This window comes from Schistosoma haematobium, chromosome 4 (genome assembly GCF_000699445.3).
Source record: "Schistosoma haematobium chromosome 4, whole genome shotgun sequence".
NCBI classification, from domain to species: Eukaryota; Metazoa; Platyhelminthes; class Trematoda; order Strigeidida; family Schistosomatidae; genus Schistosoma; species Schistosoma haematobium.
Window position 1 is genome coordinate 7570138 of NC_067199.1, and position 25288 is coordinate 7595425.

Genomic DNA, 25288 nt, shown 5'->3' on the forward strand with positions numbered 1-25288 from the left:
TTGTTGTTTTAAAAAAGACTCATCTAAGATCTTTTTCAAAACGAATAAATACACTTTCATCGCACATCAAATTCACGAATGAAAATGAATGTAGTGAGCTACCATTCTTGGATCGCTTAGTTAAAAGAAATCTAAATGGAACTCTAAACCTATCCATCTACGAAAAACCTACGCACTCAAATCGTTATATTGACTTCCATTCAGCACATCCTTTCAGTGCTAAGATCTCGCTAGCATCAAATCTTTTTAGAAGAGCTAACAAGATCATCAGATCAGAGGAAGACAAACAAAAAGAACAAAAGAATGTAATTAGCATCTTACAATTTAATAATTTTCCTATGAAGATTATTAGCAGTATATTAAAACAAGACAGTTTATTACTTCATAATAATGATTCGAATGTAATGCCACGGATTGGTACTGCAGTTCTACCATTCCGTCACGGCACAACAGAAGAACTGCAAATAATCTTAAAACATCACAGAATTAAAGTATATTACAGAACAACGAACACACTACGAAATACATTAGTTCGCCTAAAAGAAAAAATCCCGTTTATGTCCACACAGAACTGCTTCTACAAATTACGTTGTATCGATTGTGATGCCTTCTATATTGGAGAGTCATCCCGCGAAATCTTGACTAGAGCCAAAGAACATATTAGGTACACAAAGAAACCTCCCAACAATCCTGTAGAATTGGATCAACTTCAAATTAAATCGGCAATAGCAGTTCATACCATTTTCAACAACCACCAAATTGATTTTAAAAACATCAAAATATTGCAAAAAGGCTTTTCCAACTACAAAGAAAGGAGGGTAGCTGAAGCGTTCCATATAATGCTTAATCCTACTTCTCTCAATAGAAAGGAAGGCCTCACCATACATCCTACTTGGACCATCTATCCTAACCATTCAGTCTGATCATATTTACAATTCACACTACCATATTACAAATTAAACTCTATCCTTTCTCACCATAAAGGTCACACGATTTTTCATTCTTAAACAATACACACAAATTTACATACATATCACCTTGACAGAAATGACATGACATCAACTTGTTCAGACCTGTTTTTGATTGATCAAATATTATTCTTATTGTTCCGTTGTACTATTTAAACTTCGATTAATTTTAATTTGGTTATTTATTCTCTGAAGAAGTGACTTACACTAAGTCACGAAACGTCAGAAAATCTAATTTTCTACTCATTTGGGATATTACAAATATATTATTTATGTATTTCCAACCATTGATTGTGAAAATCTCACTGAGGTAGACGGTGGTTAGGGATACATAATATATATACGCCAACCTCCTTAGCTGATGAAGATTTAACGCCTTATCAAACAATTCACCATATTCATCTAATGTCATGTGTATAATCTCAGATTCGCTCAGTCGGTGGCACCAATATAAACAAGCATTTCTTTGAGGAAACCTATGGTTAAATACTTGTAAAATAAAATAATTCTTAACTCTTAAAGATCATGTTTCATAGTCATAAGACAAAAACAATACAAATTGGTACATAATATAGTCACCCCTTAATTTCCGGGGTGATATTTCACCTGTACCACAAGTGAATTAAATGCGGAACGACAACAGAAATAAACTGTAGTATCAAATAATGTTTCATAATTATTAGTTCAACAGTTATCCAACATTTAGCGTTAATCATGTTACCTTTGATGATAGATATCGTTACAGATTGAATTTAGCTAAAGAAACACTAGATTAAGACTGTTCAGCAGTTCACAAATACGACTCTATATGAGATTTCACGCACGATTTTCCGATCAAATGGTTAACAGATAACAAAATATTATAATAAAATATGTGACTATAAAAATCAATCATCATGTTTCAACCCGAATTCACTGAATAAAGTTATGGGAGTATGAAAAAGTAGTCAAATGAATTATTAACAATATAAGTCCGGTTTACAACTAGCAGATACAAATACATAAATAAAGTAGAATAAAAGGCTTCTAGTTTGATGTTGTGGAAATTTTTGTATTTTATTGATTTCACAAAACGATTTAGGTTAGACAACTATTGAAAACCTGGAAAATGGGACCAATGGAGTTAAACAGTGTAGAGCATGAAAACGCTACCCATCAAAGACAATGGAAGGTGATAGCAAAAAACCATCAGATGATTGAAATTAGACCTATAAACTACTGGATCCCAGTTCTGTAGTCAAGAGGTTAAGAATCTGTGCTCCAGACCAAAGACCTTGAGTACAATTTTCAAGTGCGGAATTGTGGATATCCACTGCAGAGGAGTCTCATTATATTATAAAACGGCCGTCCAGTGCTTCAACGTTTTTAATCAATTTGATTTTAACAAAATGAATAAGACTGAATATTAAGAATGATAATTATAATTCACATAAATATATACATACCGTATCCGATAGATCAGGCAAATCTAAAACACTCAGATTTTTGCAAACATGATGTTCTTCAAATATTATTGAAGGATCATTGGTTTCAATTAGTGGTAGATCCCCTTCCGCTTTAAGATGATATGGTATTCCATGTGGATATAATTTCATATCACGATCAGATATTTCAATCGTTAATTCCTAATAATATAAAATTCGTTAACATTAGCTGAATTACTGTCAGCGATAAGAATAATAGTAGCATACATAGAATATGTGGAATGTGGCTAGCAGTGTAATCAAGTATGCGCATATAATCCAATTCGGAACTCGTCAGCTGGATGTGCCTGCAACTCTGAGTTGGTTTTCACCCCCGAACTCGGACCCGGTAACGTTTGCTTCAAACGTCGTCTCACGATCCATTTGGCAACTGATTCCAAACAAATACTTGCCTGTACGAGTAATAAAACTCAGCTTGTAGCTATTCTAGGGTTACTGCTGGTCCCAAGCATGGGAAAAGGAGTAGGGTTGGTCATGCGGTCAGCAACCCCATCCCATAGAAAAACAATCTCGCTAAGAAAAAGCTAACCAGAATGAACAAATTATACCATCAAAACTCTATCCTCCGAGTTGAAGGAAGAATTATGACGCCACATGATGAAAGCTAATATTCTTCGCAGGTCACAAAAGTGATACTTCTTCTTACAACCAGATTAACAAATAATATAGGTATATGAAATGTTCGGACAATGTAGGAGATCGGTAGGACCATCAAAATAGTTACAGAAGTGAGGAGATACAACTTGACGGTTCTCGGAATCAGTGAAACCCACTGGATCCAAGCTGGACATAAGAAAATAAATTCAGGAGAGGTGCTGCTGCGCTCTGATCACGAAGAAGAAAATGCTCCACACACTCAGGGAGTTGCTCAGACGCTGTCAAAAGAAGCGCGAAATGCACTTATTGAGTGGGAATCTCATGGATCCAGGATCATCAAAGCATCCTTCAAAACAAACAAGAAAGGGATCACAATGAATGTTATCCAGTGTTATTCACCCACCAATGATAGCAACGACGACCATAAAGACCAGCTCTACGAGACGCTGCAATCAATCATAGACAAGTTCTCAGGAAATAACCTGACAATCCTGATGGGAGATCTAAACGTCAAGGTCGGAATGGACAACATGGGGTATGAAGATATCATGGGACGACATGGACTGACTGGGAGAAAGGAACGAGAACGGTGACAAATTCGTAACTCTATGTGCACCCAACAAATCGGTCATAGGCGGCAAAATGTTCTCACACAAACGCATACACAAAGCTACATGGGTCTTACCGGACCACACTACGGAGAACCAGATAGATCATATTTGCCTCAGTAAAACATTCACAAGGTCAATGGAAGACGTGAGAACTAGAAGAGGAGCCAACATAGCTTCAGATCACCACCTAGTTGTGGTGAAGATGGAGCTCAAGCTAAAGAAACATTGTTCAGCTGAAGAAACAGCATTACAAAGGTATGGCATGGCTCTCCCTCTAGATACTGACAAACTTAATCAATTTCAAGATAGTTCTCAACAACGGGTTCCAAGCCTTACAGGATCTACTGAAAGAAGAAGAAAATACTACGGAGGACAACTGGAAATGGATCAAAGAAGCAATAACTCCAACGTGTCAGGAGGTTCTGGGCCGCAACAAGCACCATCATAAGGAATGGATCTCTATCAAAACCCTGGACAAGATTCAAGAAGTGAAGAATAAGAAGACAGAAATTAACAACAGCCGAACACGAGCAGAGAAAGTCAAAGCACAAACTATGTACACAGAAGTGAACAAGCAAGTGGAGAGAAGCATTAGAGCGGATAAGCAGAAATACGTGGAAGAGCTAGCACCGACAGCAGAAAAAGCTGCAAGAGAAGGAAATATGAGACAGATATATGACACAACGTAGAAACCAGCAGGGAAATACAGTAATCCAGAGAGAACAGTCAAGGACAAAGAAGGAAAGACGGTCACTCAGATTCAAAAACAGAGAAACAGATGGGTGGAACACTGAGGAACTCTTGAATAAACCAGCTCTATTGAATCCACCGGAAATTGAGGCAACACACATAGACCTTCCTATAGCTACCACTCCACTAACGATCGAAAAAATCAGCATAACCATCACACAAATGAAGAAGAAGGTAGAGGGACCTGACAATATACCAACTGAAGCAATAAAGCCAGACATAGAAGTAAATGCAAAAATGCTCTACGTCCTATTCAGGAAGATTTGAAAGGGAGAACAAGTGCCGATTGACTGGAAAGAAAGATATCTCACCAAGATACCAAAGAAAGGAAATCTGAGCAAAATTGTGAACCACAGAGGCATCATACTGCTATTGATGCTAGGAAAAGGTCTCAACAGAGTGTTGTTGGACTGCATGAAAGATTCAGTAGATGTCCAACTTCGAGATCAATAGGTCAGATTCCTTAAGGATCGATCGTGCACAGACTAAAGCGCTATATGACGGATCATTGTTGAGCAATCAACTGAGTGGAACTCGTCATTATACATCAACTTCCTTGAATACGAGAACGCATTTGACAATGTGGACAGGAGAAAATTATGGAAACTTCTTCGACACTATGTTGTACCTGAGATCATCAAAATCATACGGAATTCACACAACGGACTACAATTCAAAGTCGTTCATAGAGGACAGCTGAAAGTTGGAGAATACAAACAAATATTGTTGTCTATTCCAGTTTTTGAAGCTAATATCTTGCTATTCAGTCACAATGTACAGTGAATACCAACCAGAATTCTGTCCAGATATCCTCGTTTTGATTTCATATATTGTACTACATTTACAACTTGTTGTGTTTGAGAACATGTGAAGGTGTCACAATGCTAGTTAACTATAATTCTAATTCTTAACCCTAACCATCAACTGTGAATCATAATTCTTATCCTTCAAACTGCTCCATAGTCCTCATTTAGCCCTAGTAAGTAGGTAGGTCACTTTGGCGTCACTCAAAGGTAGTCCATAAATTATAGTCTCATCCAAAGATGTTATCCTTCGATTTTAACGAGATTGAAATAAATGGTTTAATAATAAAATATTTAGTAATTTCAACATTGCTGAAAGTTCACTCTGATAATATTACGAACTTTAAAAGTGAGAGAAAAAATCGATGAATAGTCTTTTCTGAAAATCTTTAAAACTAACAACTAACTTCTAAACATTGACCCAATGAAGCAGCCAAACAATCAACTGTTATAATTTGTGCATTTCCAGGTGGAACAATTCCACTAGCTGGACTCAATGTGAAAAAACCCTGCTGTAAACGAGATTGTGATGAACTCAGCATGGTTGGATCTAACCTACATAAAAAACAAATTAACATTTTCAATGCAATACTTTCACAACAAATTAATTAGGAAGTGATCTAAAGCAAATAAGCATATTGTTATATTAAATGTAATACTTATTATCTTTGCATGCTATGATATTGCATTAAAATGCAGCATGAGGATGTATGTTTGATTAAACGTAAAGCATTGATATTCGTTGTTAAAGTAAGTTAGTGAAACATTCGAATTAGCATTCTTGTACAATAACATATGAATAACAATACTGAATACTAGATCAACATGCTACATATTCAAAAAAGAATACATACATGAAGTGAAAGCCAATGATATCAGAATAGGGAAAGATCAGTAAACAATAAAGCGTCAAGGTTGTGCATAATAATAAGGTGAATAAGAAATACAATAATGCATAATCGAGAGAAGTATTTACAAATGTAATGTTTATGTTCATTGTTGTGTTCACCTTCAATAGTTCACCTGTTCGATGATTCACAAATTTCAAATATGACGAGTTTAAGAATTTAGAAGATTAATAAATATCTACTACTTATTTCCATTTGTTAACAAATTCTCAAATTTGCAACACTTTCTGTTATCATATGATTAATAAACAGCACAACATTTAATCCAATAAGAAGTCTCAAATAAGTCGACATGAGGGTACTCGAATCTGTAGTTAGGGTTATGAAAATATCAATTTCGATAACGTATACATATAATGGTCATTCCTACTGCTCTTAATAGAAAAGAAAGGCTTACCATACATCCTATTTGGACTATCTATCCTAGCCACCTAGTCTGATATTATTCACATTTCACAATATTACCTTACATACTAATTAAACTCTATCCTTTGTCACCATAATGGTCACACATATTTTCATCCTTAACGTTACACACATAAACATACACAAATTTACATACATGTCGCTTATGAATCACCTTGACCGAAATGACATGACATTGATTCGTTCAGACCTGTTTTTTAATTGACCGCACTTGGGTTGTTCCGTGATACTATTTAAACTTGGATTAAATTTAATTTGGTTATCTATTCTCTGAAGAATTGGCTTACACTGAGTGACGAAACGTCAGAAAATTTAATTTTTCTACTCATTGGAATATTATAAATATCAACAGTTGAGATCATGTGTCAACTGAAGTTAGACCACTATGGAAAACCTTGAAGCACTGGACGGCCGTTTCGTCCTATTGTGGGACTCCTCAGTAGTGCACATCCACGACCCCGCCACGCAGGATTCGTACCCAGGACCTATCAGTTTCGCGCAAGGCGCTTAACCAACTAGACCACTGAGGAGTCCCACAATAGGACGAAACGGCCGTCCAGTGCTTCAAGGTTTTCCATAGTGGTCTAGCTTCAATTGACTCATGATCTCAACTATTGAAATTACTACAATCTCTACAAAACCCGTTCTGATATTACAAATATATTGATTTATTTAAAACATTATCCCTATTTATTAATACCACATAAACGCAAGTTATTATAGGCTTATTGATATATAATTAACAACGTGTATGACGTTATATTGTTTGCATTGCAGTTTCTGGACTAGACAATTAAGTATTACAATGCAATTGCTTCGATAGTTTTTAATCTATCAACATATTTTCAGTCTCGAGGAAAACAATGTTATCTGTGAGTTTTGAACCAGTATGTTTCACAAAGAAGGTGCTTCAGAGATAAAGAGTGCTCATAAATATGCAATCAGGTGTGGTTAAATTAAAAAATAATTAAAATATGAACACTTTTAGAAAAAAGCAAATGAACTTATGTATTTACGAATCAATAAATTATACTAGGGGTTAAGCGTCCGCGCACGAGATCGGAGGTTCTGGGTTCAAATCCCACATGCGAAACTGTGAATGCGCACTGTTGAGTTCCATATTACGACGAAACGGTCGTCCAATGCTTTCAGGTTTTCAATGGTGGTCTAACACTGATCCATTCATAATGTCAATCGAAACTCAACAATCTCTACAACCATTTACTAAAAATTATACTAAGACAATTGTAAAACATGATTTAAAATTGTCAAAGATATACCAAGCTGACAATGTCAATGAACAGGAAAGAAGCAAATCGAATTTTATAAAACACATAAGCACTCATTAATATGCTTATTATATGATACGTGCAAAACAACAACAATGAAAGCATGAATAGTATGAAGTTACACAAAACAAGCTCTTATATTTGCGGTTATATGAATAGATTATAATCATGTCAAGAATTCAATTCGTCTAATTACTGAAAATTACCTTCGATATTTCTATAACGATATTTTTGATTGATTGAGACAGAAACTCATATACAAATTAGCACTATTCCATTTACTTATACCCGGTCATAGCTTTCTTTTCTTGACATCATTTATTATTTTATAAAGGTTACTTTATATTCTGTATTATTTACTATTTAATTCTAAATTATTACTTTGTCAAGTTTATAGTTTGACCTTTTTCCAATCTTATTACTTTTCTAGGTAACAAAATAAAATGATCAAATCATAGGATACTTATTCACAGTGGAAATGATATCGTTAATTTACTTTATTAATTCAAAGTATAAGTTAGGTAAATTTCATCAGTGTCCTGTAGCTTTAATGTGTATAAACTAGTTAATAGCTGATGATCATTTGATTCAAACATTCATCTTTTAGCCATGGAATAAACACCTGGTAATAAACTTTGTGCATAATTAGATATAATGAGTAGTAATTAATTCATATTTAGGCTAGTTTACTCTAAGTGCATATAACAAGTATGAATACCGTAATTTATTTTGTAAAATAACTTTAATATAATTGGTTTTGTACAGAAATGACAGTTAATGAAGCGTCAAATACAACAAGATATAGTTGCTATGTATATCAAGCATATATTTGCATGTGTAGTCAATTATCACATAAGCTAATGATGCATACCTTTTAGTTTTACGATGATATCTACTCATAATGACAAAACATTCATATATTTTAATAAAAATTAGATGTGTATACAAAACAGTTAACAGATTGTAAACAAATCAGATAGGTCGTGCTTGTTTAACCAGTCACTAGGAAGTATTTTTAAATATTCTGAATTACATAAGTCAATGTCTGATAAGTCTTCTATTTGAAACGGTAGATTCGGTTCCTAAACTCTTCTAGTAATTTCCCAGGCTAAATCTACACAGCGACTTGAACACGAAAGAAAAGGCGCGAAATATGGAAGGAACGCTTTACTCTAAAAGTTCGTTTATGTACAGAAAATCTAGGTTTTTTATAGTATTTTAGATGGCTTTAGGTTCCCGGAAAATTCCGGAACGCTACTAAACATAGTATCACTAAAGACAATCATCCAATCAGAAACTCGACAAGTGACTTTTCGCTTTCTAGATGTTTCTGGCAAAACTTTTAGTGAATGCTGATTGAATAAGATGCCTCTCAATGTTTTCAGAACCTTTTTTGGCTTTTTCTTTGAGGAGTTTTTGGATCTCCCTAACAATGTCAAAACAGAATGAATATGCTTCGTCAATCTATCAGAAGTGAAAATAAACAAAATAATTCTTAAACACTATTTTTGATAAGACGAGTGGTGTCCATTTTAGTTATTATGTGCATCTGTGATGGGTCTCTATTTTAGATAAATAATCTGTATAAAAGCTTTGTAGTCAATACATTTCAAGGGATTACAACAGGGACGGTATGACGACGTTAGGCGTTAATAAGACATCAGCGACAGGAACTAATAGTAGTCATACAATATCATCACACAAATGTGAACTATTTGATCTCCAATCAGTAGTATAATGTTTTTCGCCATGTCTGAATGAGCCGGATTCAATGTCTAGCAGTTTGAAGAGTCCCGTAACAGGATGGAAACACTGCTCAATGCTCTTCAGATTAACGAAACGGTTATCTAGCTAAATTTAGTCCATAATTTAAACCTCAAAAAATCGATTTATACTATTTCATGGCCATGATCTATAAATCTATGTGTGACTTTATAATGGTTCCAAAGATTAGACCGTAATGAATGTAATCTCAAATCGGGAGATGAATTTTGAAAGTAAGTTGTATTTTCCTTAATAGTTGAATTCATGGGTCGATCTAAGGTTAACCACTATAGAAAACCTGGAAATTCAATATAGATGGATATTGAAGTCATCTTGACGTTTGTATTGTACTGCTACATTATTATTTTGTTGAAGACTATAATTATTATTATCAGAAGGGATTTTGTGGATATTATAGTAATTTTAATGGTTGAAATCATAAGTCAATTGAAGCTAGACCACCATGGAAAACCTTGAAGCACTGGACGGCTGCTTCATCCTATCGTGGATATGCACTGCTGAGGAGTCTCACATAATACTATTATTTATTATAAAAATGAATAATAATGATTATCTGGTATAATCAGAATTAATGTCTATTCAATCAAAACACTAATAAATTCAAAGTACATTAGTTATACCATGGTGTTTAGCTATAGCTTTTTCTTATAGATAAAAAAAACTAAGATCTTTAAATGATGTGCTTAAAATGTAGCGTTTCTAGTACATAGAATCTACGGACAAAACACAGTATTCTGTATGATTTATTTCGGGTGCAAAAACACGAAATCATTTAAATATAGATTTTTATGAGAGTCATTATTGTTTGTCAGTCAGTTAGCTACAACGTAGGACCATGCACATATATGAATCGGTCCATTATTGTTTGAAGGGTCATTGAAATCCTGAACAACTTAGGTCATTTGTTTTACGGCTATTGGAAGGACAGAAGTGATGAAACTGTTTAATAGTAAATGAACTTTATCAAAGACACTCTTTACTAATTGGACTAAGCTCTAAAGGGACAATTATTTGAAAATTTGAACTTCCGTAACTGTTCTAAGTGAAGTTAATGTTTCTATTTTTTCTCTCTAAATATTTCATTTCTATATTTTCCTACTTGTGATACATAAGCTCTTGTCATATGTTGTACTTTTCTTCAGTTACCGTTAATTTATTACGCACCTATGACCGAATTCTCTTTCACTAATGACATCAATGTAATATCTTCATTATGTTAATATGTGATTAAGAGTTAACACTTTATTACTTGGTGAGTTTTAAGTCATAATCGCATTGAGAACAATGGAAGCTCACTACTGACTTCTCTTTGAACTCAAGGGAAAAGATAGAGAAAGGCTTCAGTATAATGCACCAACATTAGCTTAGTTTGCGTTGGCTTAAGATTAACATTGCAAGTTAGGTGTATACTTGATCAAGTCCAGAACACTATGTTATAGAAGATACGAAACAAAAAATGTCATAATTAGAACTCTGACCGATGAACTTATCACATAATAGTAATCAGAGTTATCAAGTGATGAGGAACTGGAAATTGAAAAGCTGAATAAAAGCAGAAAGAACTTAAATAACTTACATTTTATGTTTCACCGTGCCTGTAGATTCTTTGTTCAATAAAGCTTCACGTGTTGCTAATAGCTCTAACATTTTACTAACAGGTATAATTGAGTAACGGAATTCATAATCTCCATTATTTTCAATGATCAATTGTCTTGTTTTATGAGTATTTAATATAAGTGAACCAAAATTGATATCATGTGCGGGAGAAATAGTAAATCTACAACAGTTATATTGAAGAAATGGCAGTAATTACTGTAAATTGTTATTAATATTATCAATTACTTAAGAACATATTAATAGTTTCTAGCTTAAATCCTAACCATTGAAAGCGACAAAAAACATGATTCCCATTGTGTTTTAGCATGTGACTCTTCAGTAGTGTGCATCCATGATTTAGTCAGTGATCGGACCCAACACTTTCTTCAGGCCACGCTGCAAGAGCTTAAAATCTGAACCACCTAGAATAACCGCGATGCTTCCGATTTTTATAACTGCAATCCGTAGACACCACATGACTCATACACTCAGATCGGTAATACTTGTTCCATACTTCAGTGGAAGTGAGTGCACACTACTGAGAAGTCCCATACTACTAGGAACCAACTGTCTTACATCTTTTCATTTTCAAAGGTTATCCAGCCTAATTCAACTTGTAATGCAATAAGTAAATTCAACGTTCGTCAGAAAATAGCCTGGTACTTAAAATACATTCATCTACTTTGAACAAACAAAATTTAATATCTCACTTCTTCACACTGAAATGTTCTCATATATTTATGTACATCTGTTTGAAGAACTATTTGATATTAGTTTTAGCTTTGAAATGAAGCTTGTGTGCTTTTAAACTTCTATTATTTACGAATTGGGTTCATTTTAAAGGTTTCGAAAATAACTGAACGTAAGACAAAAATTACTTTTGTTATTTTTCATTCGTATTTAATGTAACAATCAGTCAGCTACAACGTAGGACCAGGCACGTATGTGCATCGAACCAAGTTCCCATTCCTCATTAGTACAACAAGATGAAATCAACCTTATAGAAGTGGTTACTTCAAAGAGTGTATACATCGACACCATTGTGATCTATTCTCAGCTATGTCACCTAGAGTCTCCAACCATTGGTTACGATAGTCACGCGAACCCCAACCAAGTAGTCTGCATCTACCAACATGGCTCAGACTAGAAGTTATTAACTTCAAGGACTGATGCCACGTTTTGGTTTGGCCGCCTCTAATTTTCTTCCAATCGTCTCCAACACTAGTCACTATTGCACTCCGTGATAAACGGTGTTCAGACACACGTAACACGTGTCCCAGCCATCTCAGTCGATGAAAATTTATAACCCTATCAATTGATTTACCGTCATTCCCTGATACCCTACATCTAACAGATAATCGTGATATAATAAGACAATACTCTTGATTTTAAAACAAGAAATATTAGATGGAATAAACATTGAACAATTCACCATGTGGAATAATTTGATGATATAGAAAGAGTAGAGTTAATAGAATAATAAATTTTGAAAAGAACAATATCTATTTCTGTTTGATTAATTTTGCATTGCTAACGTTTATGCAAAATATTAAAATGAACGACAGATTGTGGTCCCTTTACTTTAATTTCAAGTGATATCTATTAAAATATTTCTATAATGTTAGGCTCAACATTTTCTTCATTCATGAAGTAATACAGCGTTCTGTCAAAGATGTTATAGACATAGATATCTTCTGTATGATAAGAGAGACGATATTATATTCAAATCTAAATGATCAGGAGAAAGGCTAAACTTCAGATCTGCGTATTTTAGTCTTCTAAAACTATGTGTATTCAAAAGTCTATTAGATTTTGTGATTTCTGTTTTTTGTATCTATACAAGTGATATCAATGCTTGATGGACTGCATTAGGTCAGATAATCTATAGTAGCTCACGTAATGTGGTAGTTGGTAAGAGTAAGAATTCATGATTATCTGACTTAACTGTGTTGGAAAATACAGACTAATATGTCGAGATCCACAAGACAGCCGTAGTTATTGGTCGGGCGTGGGTGATGGCTTATAGTCCATTATATTAGTCCAAATACATTCTCTAGATCTTAAGTCTCAATATTCTTCCACACATAATTTCTTCCTTGACTATATTCTTCACTGTCTGATTTATGCCACCAACATCAATTTTACCACTGGCTCAACTCCCATGCCGTTCATTCTAACAATTCCATCTCGTGTTCATTCTGTATAGCTTTTTAAGCTAACAGATATTTTCATTATAGGGTTGTGGGGATTCTTAAGTTTTGATTGAGACCATGAATGGATCGATTTTAGACCACCAATAAAAACCTGGGAGCAGTAGGTGGTCGTTTCGTCCTAGTATGAGATTCCTAAGCAGTGCGCATCCACACTGTTGGATACCGGCTTATTAGTCTGGAGGTTAGGCGTTCGTGAGCGAAACTGAAGGCCCTGCGTTCGAGTCAGGGGTGCGAAATCTTCTATGGACACTGCTGAGAAGCCCTATACTAGGACGGTACGGCTGTGGGAAGCTATGTGTTAACCAGCACTGATTGACTTAAAATGTAAAACTAATGAGCAAATTGACAGAAAACGATCTTGTTTGAAGCTTTCGAATGTATGTTTATCATGGTCGTTTAGTTGACTGATAAAAAGTTAGTGACTAGTGTGGTCAAAAGTGTAATTCGTTGGCAGAATGAGGCCTCAAAGTTAACATCGAGATAACTGTTGCTCATGACAATACATTAGATTATAGCAGCTCACATGCAATTGATTTTGTTCACATTTAATTTGGTTAAGCCCTTTTTTTTAACTTATTAACGGATAGAGTCATTCGTACTATAATAACTTATCTATACGATTATACCTTTATTGTTGTTGCTCTTGTATGAATATGTATGCTTGAGCATTGCTTACTGAGTGCGATATATTCATTCTGCTAGCTGTACTATTAGTCGCTTAATTAGCTTGATGACTAACTAATTTCTCTATGTATGTATATGTACATCTCAATCCTGTCCACTGACTTGCTCATTTGAATCTCACGCACACTCGCTTAGCTGTTTGCTTTTCAGCACTACTCTTTCATGCTTGCTTAATGTACCTGTAATTTTGGTGATCTGTATATGGTGCAATAATAAACTTAATCAACACTTCGTATTCGCCTTCTGATTAATACACCGTTGGGGCGTTATCTAGTGATGGTTATCAGGACGAACTGTAATACGAAGTTTAAGGATTATATTGGATACCGACCACTACAAATCTATTCCTATTTACTTGATGAAGTTATCGTGGTTTTTAAACGCACACTATTCTATAAACAAACATAGAACATTTATATCATAACTCAGTATATTGTACATTAGAGAAAACAAAATACACTGAATTTCAGAATAAACATACTTGCTGAATTCTGCTTTTACAGACAATTTTATTGGAATTGATGCAATCAGTTGTGGAGTTCCTTTAATATTTGGTTCAATAATTTGACATTTAAGTATTTCTGCTTCTTTTAAAATTAACTCTGATTGTGTGAAACATGTTAGCTAAATTAATTAAGCAAAATGAAATTGAATAAGTTATATTTATCTATTAATAAAGGCTTAGGTTTAGAGTGCTGGTGGACGGCCCATGCTCCTCCACGAGGAGTAACAAACGTAAGTAGGTAGGTAAGTAAGTAAGGTTTAATTTGATCGGTAAAATATAACGTGAACAAATAAAACTAGTAAAAAGGAAATCAGTATAGTCTTTTCCATTTATGTGAACAACTGAAATTGATTAACCTAACTATTCATCATATCTAAAATAATTCTATAACTTATCTCAGACTTCAGGAAACTCCATATTTATTCAGTGTCAAAAGTGTATATACTGATAACAAAACAGTGATAACTAACCCTCCTATACTGCTAAATTAAGTTATATTGTTATCATCTTTTTCAAAATCGATTGAACCCTTCTCTTTCATATCAAAATCACCTAGGTGACAATCTATATATCTAGAGTATTCTACTTAAAAGAGATATAGCAACTTTCCTACAAAAAATTTCGGCTGCGGTTAATTTTGATTAAGCTCTTTTATTTACCTACTTAACAGACAATGTCATTTGAATAGTAAAAATTCGTCTATTTATTTGTACTGTACGATCACTAGATTGCATGACAGACTGTAGCTAAAATGTTGATTGCTTAAATGTCACTCGATGATTCATTCACCTGCCATGTTTGTATGTAGTCAAATCCTATTATTAGTCCTCGCTGTTCCCTTATGCGATTTGACTATAAATTTGCTTATGTAATTGCTTGCATATACTTATTCATCTCTCCACTTCAAATACGTTCTATGTGCTTATAGCTTTGGGATCTACGCTATCCGCTAATAAACTATGGTTGCCGTATCTCTTTACCTTCTGATTTTAAACACTATTGAGGTTTATATAATAACGGTTACAAAGGTGATTGATCAACGAAGCAAAGCCATCAAAGATATGTCAGTAAAATGAATCCAATCATTTAGTATCAAATAATATTATCAGTGTAATTATGTAATTTTTAATTAGACAATGTTATCTCAGACTATCAGGACTCAGTAGCTGAGTGGATAACGCGATGGCGTTTGAAGCGAATGGTACTGAGTTCGAGTCTCAGAGTGAACATCAACTCTGAGATGCAGGTGCATCCAACTGACGAGTCTCAAATAAGACGAAACGAGTCCCCTGGATTCCACTGCTAGCCACTATCCATCACTGCTTACAAAAAGCTTGTGAATTAAGGCAACATTGAGGCATACGCACAGTATGCACATATGCCAATAACAGACTGATCAATTGCAGTCTTAAACCTCAATGGGAAGATACAAGCCAAATAATACCAAGTGAATTTAAATTCACCCCATTGCACAAGCAAGTGGCTATCAGGACTCATTAGATGAGTGGATAACGCGATGGTGTTTGAAGCGAATGGTACTGGGTTCGAGTCCCAGAGTGAACATCAACTCCAGCTGACGAGCCCTAAATGGGACGAAACGCACGTCCTGAATTCCACTGCTAGCCACTATTCATCATTGCTTACAAAAAGTTATATTTTTAATTATAATAAACATAGATCAATGTAAACAGTTTTATTAAAATATCTTGATAAAATAAAATACGTACGTTTACTTGTGTGAGTTTATCTGTTGGAGATAGACTGATACGTTGAGGTGACATAGTGAAGATACTACTAAAATCTGTTTTAAATTTATCATTCTTTGTAAAGATAAAGCTTGTTTGAAAAAAATATAAAGAAGAAAAAATGACATGTAATTTGAAAGTTATAGTACAGAATTACTTTTCTAAATGATTCCTAAATGAAAATGAACATGTTATTACATATAGTTCATATTGAATGTATAAAATATATAAATTTAGTTAGTAGTATGAATCCTAAGCATCAGAACGATAACATAAGAATTAGGTTTTATTTCATACGGAAATTACTAATATTGAAGATGATAACCGAACTGCAGATCAATCGTTATGGTTATAAAATAATGTAAATTGCTCATGAAATGTAAATTTGTGTACTCAGACTTGGGTCAGACGTTTTGCACGGGAACTCCTGATACTGTGGTATGGGTTACTTATATCCACATAATTAGTATATAACGGTGGTCAGGCATAGAATGTATTTCAGTAGAAGATCAATAAGAAAGGAGAGGGAAAGGAAAGCAATTGGTATGAAAATGCATGAACAATGAAATCTGAGACAACAGACTGATATGTGCAAAAGGAACAGTCAAGTTGGAGACAATTGATTGATATTTTGCAAATTAACTATTTACTATATGGCTCTCAGATTTTAGTGAGATGCTCTGTAATTTCATTTTTCAAATACATTTGACTGTCCCCACTCGTGTTCTTGCTTACTACAATACCACTCAGATTTCCAAGCAACAGTATGTGAAGCGGGTTTGGAGCCTGAGATTTATTAATCATAAACCTAGTTTTTCAGCTATAATGATACAGAAAGTGAAATAAGAAATATCTTCAACTCGTGGATAGACTCAGATTACGTAATTATACCTTGAAACTTCAACATTTTCGATTTCTGATAAATTTTATCACATTATCCAAGTTTGCATTGCTTAACATAATAATATCTTAGAATGAAAATATTCTGTTGGCTTATCGATTACTAAAATATGACTTAGTAAGAAAGGTTATTACTTCGGAGAAGGTAGCTTGTCTTATTACAGAAATGATCTTATAAAGTAACATTTATCGGTCACCTATGTTGATCCCTAAAAATGTGAAGATTAATAGGTTTCATCGTGGAAGGTCTCCCGATAGTCTATTATGATAACTAGAGTTGTTATATGTAGTTACCGACTAATATACCATGATTCCTTGTATTCATTATTCTTAAACTTTTATTTGTCATATGTTTGAAATGTTCGATGTACTACTATTTCTAAAAAAATGTATACGCCATTGATGCATTCTATATTGACACACCTTGTGCGTCATTCTAAAGTTCATCTCCAGAATGGGCTGATATCAATTGAAAAGAACCATTGAAATCCGAGGAACATTAGACAACTTTTTCATTTTAGTTTATAACTCAACAATCGAGAAAACTAACAATTTCATATAGTTTCGAATCCGAAATCATCAAGACATGTTGTGAGATTGGGACTTTCAAAAGATTAACTTGGTTTATATTTTCAATTTCTGTTTATTTTGTAATATTTTCTGATAATCATCTAATCTCATCAGTGAATCGCCTGAATTACAATACAGTTGAAATGTACTGATCACTAATAACTAATGAGTTATTTGAAGTTATGGCTTAAATGATACTTTGTAGTAATCCAACTGTTTAGTGCAACATTGATTGCTGAGAGTTACAATGTAAGACTGATTTCTTTATCGATATGGTTTAGTAAAAATTTCTTCCTTTTTAATATAATGCATATGTAATCAGTAATGGGGATGAAAGAAACAAAGCAACGAGAGATTGATCTTATTGAACTTAAATCGAACAGTTAAAGTTATCTTTGAATTAACAAATCAAAAATTCTTACTTAGTTACTATTTCATAAGGACCTTTATTCTTCAATGTAATAGCATGTTTAACTTCTTCACCAACTTTGATTAAACCGAAATCAATACCACCATCACTCCCTTGTATGTAGAACAAAATATATAATAGTTCAAATCCTTATTATTAATACTATGATTATCATTAAACAATATTTAGATTGATTGTTAACATTAAATAAATAAAGATGGATCGTGGCTAGCAGTGGAATTCAGGACGCGCGTTTCGTCCTATTTGGAACTCGTCAGTCGGATGTACCTGCATCCCGGAGTTTATGTTCACTCCAGGACTCGAGCTCAGTACCGTTCGCTTTAAATGCTATCGTGTTATCCCCTTAGCAACGGAGTCCTGGATTCCACTTCTAGCCATTATCCATCTTCGCTTAAAAAACTTGTAACTTATGGCTATATCGAGGTAATCTGTACAGGATGCTCATATGTCAACATGAGACTGATCAATTGCAGTCCTAAATAACAATGGAAAGAAAGAAGTAAGACAGCACCAAGTGAATTAAATAAATAAGTTTGAAATGTTCAAAGATAATTTTTGTCATAAGATGTTATCAAACTAAAAATCATTAACAAATTCAAGTTTAATGGGAGAAAAAAAACCGATTTGTTTTAGTTTTACACTTATCGACAAAGTGATTATACACGTAGAATCAATAGAATTAACACATATTTCAGTCATTCAGATTAACCTAGTTTTACAAAGTTGCTAATTAAATTCCGAAAACCTATACAGTGAATCTAAAAACACTTGACCTAGTTGTATTATCAGATATAAGTATTGGTACAAGGGTTCTTTAACACTACAATAGGATTAATTGTAAAAGATTAATTTTTGTGGTTGGGGTCCGCATGACTGTTGTAACCAATGGTTGGAGATTCTGGGTGACATGGCTCAGAATCGACTACAATGACGTAGGTGTATACACTCTTTATCTTCCTTTAAACCATGAGATTAAAATCACTTCATATCTTTCATTCTACGAAATAATTCTTTGTCTTTATATGCGATCTTTCTTTTATATATTACCACCACTAAATTAACTACTATGAATCCGGTGTTCATCGTGTTGTGTTAATGAGGTGTGGCAACTTTGACCGATGCATACATGTGCCTGGTCCTACGTTGTGGTTGACTGACTGACTAACTGAATGTAAATATAAAGAGTAGAAATTATGAACTAATTATATTCCGCAATTTTCCGATAATCTTTCAACTACGTTACATTTTATTAATGTTTTCTTCTAGAATTGTTGTTTATTTAGACACTTCTAGCATAGTATTGTATAAGTCTTTTTCAGTTATGATTGAATTTAGCACAATAGTGAACTATTTTGCTTTCCAAATTCATCTTCTGATTGACCACGGAGTTAGGAGGAGCTTGAGGATAATGTAAGCATTAAGGTCGTTCATTAGTCGGTGTTTTGATTGGTTAATACAAATTTACGTATCCTACTGACAATATAAGCCAACTAATCGTTAATTGGATTTGAGAGAGGGAAAGAGAGATCTTACAACTGCTTTAATGTTATTACGGCCCGATTTCAACTGACCCAAAACCCACCCAGTTTATCAATTTTTCAAAAATGAAAATGAACTGAAATTCATCCTAGGTTCAGGTTTCCTTCTGATCACCTTCAAACACTGAGCAAATATTAGTATACATATCTTAGTAATTTAATTAAAACTAACCCTTAGGAAATGTAATATCTAAAGCAACATCATATGCTTCAGCCATCACTTGTATAGTTTCTACTTGTATTAAACCAGCAATATTTTCTAAATCATAAACTTCAAGACGTAAGCTTCTCTTCTGGTTTGGTTTGACAGATTTCATTGCACGAAAATAAGCATAGACAATAGATTCTGACTGTGGTTCAACAATGCCAGCATCTTGTGATACAGAGAATTCGTCACCTAACGCTTCGATTCCAGATAATTTCCATTGAGCTGGTAATAAAGTGCAATTTTTCAAAATAATAGAACGTACTTCTTTCCTATCAGTAGAAACAATAGTAGTACATAAAAGTATATTTACTAGGATAAAACATACATACAATGTAATTGTTAGCTATTTCTCCAACTCCAAAGATTTTATAATCTTCGATTAAACATCTAATCTGAGTATTATTTACACTATTGTTCTGATAATTTCGTATTCACTGGGTTAAATGGTTTAACTGTAAAGATCTCACTTTCGTCCTCCACAAAATTGTCAGAGCCAACTAGAGTTGAGTCATCTACCTCAGACAACATAACACCACCAGAGATATCTACCTGAGTCTCTGATTTGCCTCATTATTTCAGTATTATTATATTTTCTGTTCTACGTTTCCTACTTTCCAATTTCATGAATCACCTACAAAGTACCTCAAGTAAGTATAATGTGAGTATCATTTCTAAATTTACGAACTGTAACAAACTTATTTTATGAAGAATACTAAACTCAATTTATTTTAATACATATATTTACTTTCAACCTCTCCGTACTTTCTGATGATTAATAGTATATTCTAACTTTAGAATCCGGTGAGAATGGGATAAATAGAATTTTATTTATTTGTTTATTTGTCTTTGAATAAGAAATAAGGATAATTCGCTAAAGAAAATCCCCTTTAAGGTAATATCATCTACTTCAGCTGTGCAATTTTAGTGAACGAGAACTAAGTGGGTACAGTTGAACGTATTTGGACACAAAATTACAGAACATCTTAGAAAAATCTGAGAACTATTCAATATATACTTAGTTTGCAAAATGTCAACCAATCGTCTCAAACTTGACTGTTTCTTTTGCAAATATCAATCAATCGTCTCAGACGATATTGTTCCTGCATTTCCATACAAGTTGCTTTCCGTTCCGGTTCTTTCCTTCTCGATCTACTAAAATATATTCTGTTTCTGACTGGCGTTATATGGTACTTATGTCGGCATAAGTAGCATATACATATATAGACATTTCGTAACGTATTTGTTTTAGATTAATCTGAGCAGTAACAGATCTTATGCATGTTTAGTCCTTCTCATTGCCAAGAGATTTCTGTCAATCAAGCTTCAAATCGATCACTAGTTCAGGTGACTTGACACTGCTTGAATAATTTTGAGATGGTTTGAGGTGGTCATCAGAAAACCTTGAACGTATGTTTCGTCCTACTAGGCGCTCATCAGCAAGGTGCACCCGTAATCCTGAGAAAATCGAAGCTCCCTGGTGGATTCCATCCGGTGTTATCCAGCTTCATAGTCAAAGAAGTTACCAACATGCTATATAGGCAGCAAATGACTTTATGTAGTTTCGAGTTTTGTTGAAAATAGATTGGTCACTGAGTAGCGACTAGTGTCATTATGTCAAGATTTTCTTAGATAGGAATTTCTTGAGATTCTTTTCTACAGGGCAATTCCAAAAACACCAGAGAACTTTTAGAAGCTTGGCACTCAGGTCAACAAGCACATTGAATTCGATTAAATTTAACAACCAAATTGTGCACAAACATAGGAATAAAAATCAAACTAATGTGAGATACCATCGAAACAAAAAAGTAAACGATGATAGGTTTAAGGTTAACAAGTATCAATCAACATCGAGGTGTACAGGACAAGCTATGAATCATATGTGGAGAAAAATTCAAACACTTCACTTCTACCTGAAGTTTGTGCTGACGATGTCGTTTAGAAGAACAATGAAAGCTACACGACCAAATCATCCAGCTCAGAGAATAAAACTCTACCAAAATCATCCGCCTGAGCTACAAATCTTCTTCACCACTACTGTTGGTGTTTTATCATTAGCTTTTTTAATGCATTCAATCAAAACGATTAGATTACTAATTACGAAATGTCATTAGTTGGTCGGTAAAATAGAAAAACCATATAGCAAATCGTTAATTTGCAAAATATTAATTCATCATATCAACCTGGACTGTTTCTGTTGCAAACATCAATCCATTGTCTCACATTTTATTGTTCATGCGTTTCCTTACAAGTTGCATTGTGTTCCCGCTCTTCCTTTCTTGATCTTCTCCCATCTTCTGCTGCCAGACATTACGTTTTTAACTTGCGTCATATACTACTTATATCAATATAAGTAGCACTCACCACAATAGTACACGAAGAAAGAATTAGTTCGTAGAAAGAAAGCGGTGTATAATTAATAAAAACAAATTGACATTCATAAACATTTAAAATTACCTTTGTAATAATACTTTTTCAAAATTAAATACTTTTTTATCCAATTCCAATTCTGGTAAAACACCATCACAAGCTAATTTAAATAGAATTGGTTCTGGATTATCTTTAATTAAACAAACAAGTGCATCATTATAATGTTTATTCAATTTTGGAAATGCACAAATACGTACACTATTAGATTGATTTGGTTTAAGATTTAATTCTTTTGGTTCTACACTGTAACATTCTTCATCTGGATCATTTAAAAAGTATAATTTAATATCTGAATCCATTTGTGATGTATTCACTAAATTAAAGTAGGTAATATTTTCAGGATAACAATTTTCTTGAATTCTAGTCAAAATAAAAAGAATAAAGGAAAATCAATTCATGTATTATACTTTTCTACAGTTACATATAAAACTTCTTTATAAAGTTTAAAAAGTTCATTAGAAATTACTTATCGAAATCATTAAATAGTATAATCTAGCAGTGAATATACGGGTGAATACTAGAATCTGAAAAAAACAATATTCTTTCAAAAAATACTGTACTGTTAAGGAAAACTAAAGAAATATTGAAAGTTTACTCTCTTCAAGTTGTTCGGTACACAAAAGTCAACTGCTCCGTCATAAGTACAATCAAAGTAAATTGTATCCTTTAATTATGTAAGTAGCAATAAAATTACTTCAATATATTCGAAAACTACACAAGGCTGTGTTAAGAGTGGATATTGGAGATTACAAGAGATAGAAAATTCGGTGTTGAGCATTAACCCCCGTCCCCTATTCCGGAAAAGTCAAAGATATATATACTGAAGACAAATTACACGATGAATAAAATGATTAATATCGTTACAATTAGAAAAAATTGAACTAAAATATTGAATTAACAGCATACGTGAATCATATAACTAATTCGTTCTTTCTTATATAAACCACGTCTGAGAACATGAAGTCATGAAAGTGGTTATAAGTAAAATAAATAGGTAGTGTGAGCCATCATGGATTATTTATCATAGGTTCAGTCAGTCAGTCAGTAACAACGTAGAACTCCGTAAGTACGTACATCAGTTCCATTTGCCATACCACATTAGCACAGACATGCAGTTCTCAATTCAAATCCCATAGTGGTAGAGGCGGTAAGAGTATAAGCAGTAATCGAAAACATTAGGGTTTGAAGATGTTAGTCAACGAGTATAAACCAGTGAAACAAATTTGGAAAGAGAAAAAAGGTAGGGACATGAAGAATTCAGAAGATTGAAATTTGGGAGAACACAAAGAGTGGATGCACCTGCGCCATTGCAAATGATTTTGAGCCATGTGATTCAAGGTCTCTAATCATCGGTTGCTATCATCTCGCGGATCTCCGGAACCAGGTAGTCTACACCTACTAACATGGTTCAGTCCATTTGTCAGTGACCGCATGGATTTGTGCCATGTTTTGAGCTGGCCGCCCCTAGCTTTCTCCCAACCAATTCCTACATCATAAAACATCGCACCTTGGGGTAGTCGGTGGTTGGGTATACGTAACACGTGTCCCAGCCATCTGAACTGATGAAGTTTCACTACTTCATCAATTGATTTGCCATCCTTACCTAGTACCTGTTTCCTAACAACTGCGTTACTTACTCGATGGTCCCAGGATATACGAGCAATGTTTCGAAGACATCTATGATCGAATACTAGTAACCTACGAATATCATAGATTATTTACAATCATAAACTAGCTAGATACATAAATGTTGAATTGCTTTAAGGAAAAAGATTTAGACTTCTGACTATATGCCATATTACGTAATTGTCATTATTATTATTGTTAATATTGTTTGGATTATTAACCACTGAATAATATATATCGTCATTTGTTTCACAAAGTTCCCATTTTATTTGTACAAGGCATTTCTGAGCAAATCATAACACTAACCATATTCGTTTTATATGGATAATATATATTTATTTTTTACGGTGTATGTATACACATTGTGCAATAACAACAGTTGTACATTGTAATAACTTATTCAGTAAAGGATTCTATTTAGACGAGTTTATTTCCAGAGCTATATATATATATATATAATTAGTGTCAGGTCACAGAATCATATGTTCTCCCCCCCCATAGCACAAACTGTTGGTTTCGAAATCCACATCCATGGAAAACGGATATTGTGTACGGATTACTGAAAAAAGAAGATGAATGCGAAACTAATTTCAAGGATAAACACACTGGTTCAAAAAAATTCTTTTTGTGAATCTTCAGTTCAAGAAAGATATTGTTGATGTTATAATGAACAGGTTGATTTTAAAGATTTGTCAAGCAACAAACGTTTGTATTACCTAATATACTCACCCACCTATATGTTTCCGTATGAAAGAGAAGTTACAAGGAGTGACCGACTCAATATATATATACCAGTCTACCTAATCCCGTGAAGTATGGCACGTATATATATATATATATGATGATAACGGATTGGTGAAATAAAATCTTGCACTGAGTAAATACTTGTTATTACTTCATAGATATTTCTAAATTAACTATAGTAGTACATTAGAAACTATTGAAAATACAAGAACAATTTGTTTTTTTACAATTACCGTTCTTTAGATTTTTCAATTAACAATGGTCCAAATTCAAAACATGATGTAGACATTAAATAGGTACCATGAATAATTTCACCTTGGTTACAAGTACGTTTACGTTTTGCATATATTAATCTTTATGAGAGAAATTTAAAAAACAAGTTTATTATATGTAGATAGAAAATTGATAAATGAACTCATTCAAAATTATGTAATCAAATAAACACCGTTATTGTGAATGTAATCTGCATGATTCTGATAAG

General features: G+C 33.6%; 1 protein-coding gene across 1 annotated transcript in view; it reads right to left on the reverse strand.

Annotated features, from left to right (window-relative positions):
* Window positions 1-25288, reverse strand: part of MS3_00010891 (uncharacterized protein) — a gene marked incomplete at both ends in the record, with an annotated part of 133298 nt that overhangs the window by 60347 nt on the left and 47663 nt on the right. The window contains 9 exons of the mRNA XM_051219305.1: window positions 2414-2593; window positions 5621-5768; window positions 11198-11398; window positions 14596-14738; window positions 16347-16455; window positions 18257-18356; window positions 19975-20279; window positions 22465-22797; window positions 25041-25160. Of these exons, the coding sequence (XP_051066084.1) occupies window positions 2414-2593; window positions 5621-5768; window positions 11198-11398; window positions 14596-14738; window positions 16347-16455; window positions 18257-18356; window positions 19975-20279; window positions 22465-22797; window positions 25041-25160 (1639 nt within the window). The remainder of the gene's footprint in view (window positions 1-2413; window positions 2594-5620; window positions 5769-11197; window positions 11399-14595; window positions 14739-16346; window positions 16456-18256; window positions 18357-19974; window positions 20280-22464; window positions 22798-25040; window positions 25161-25288) is intronic.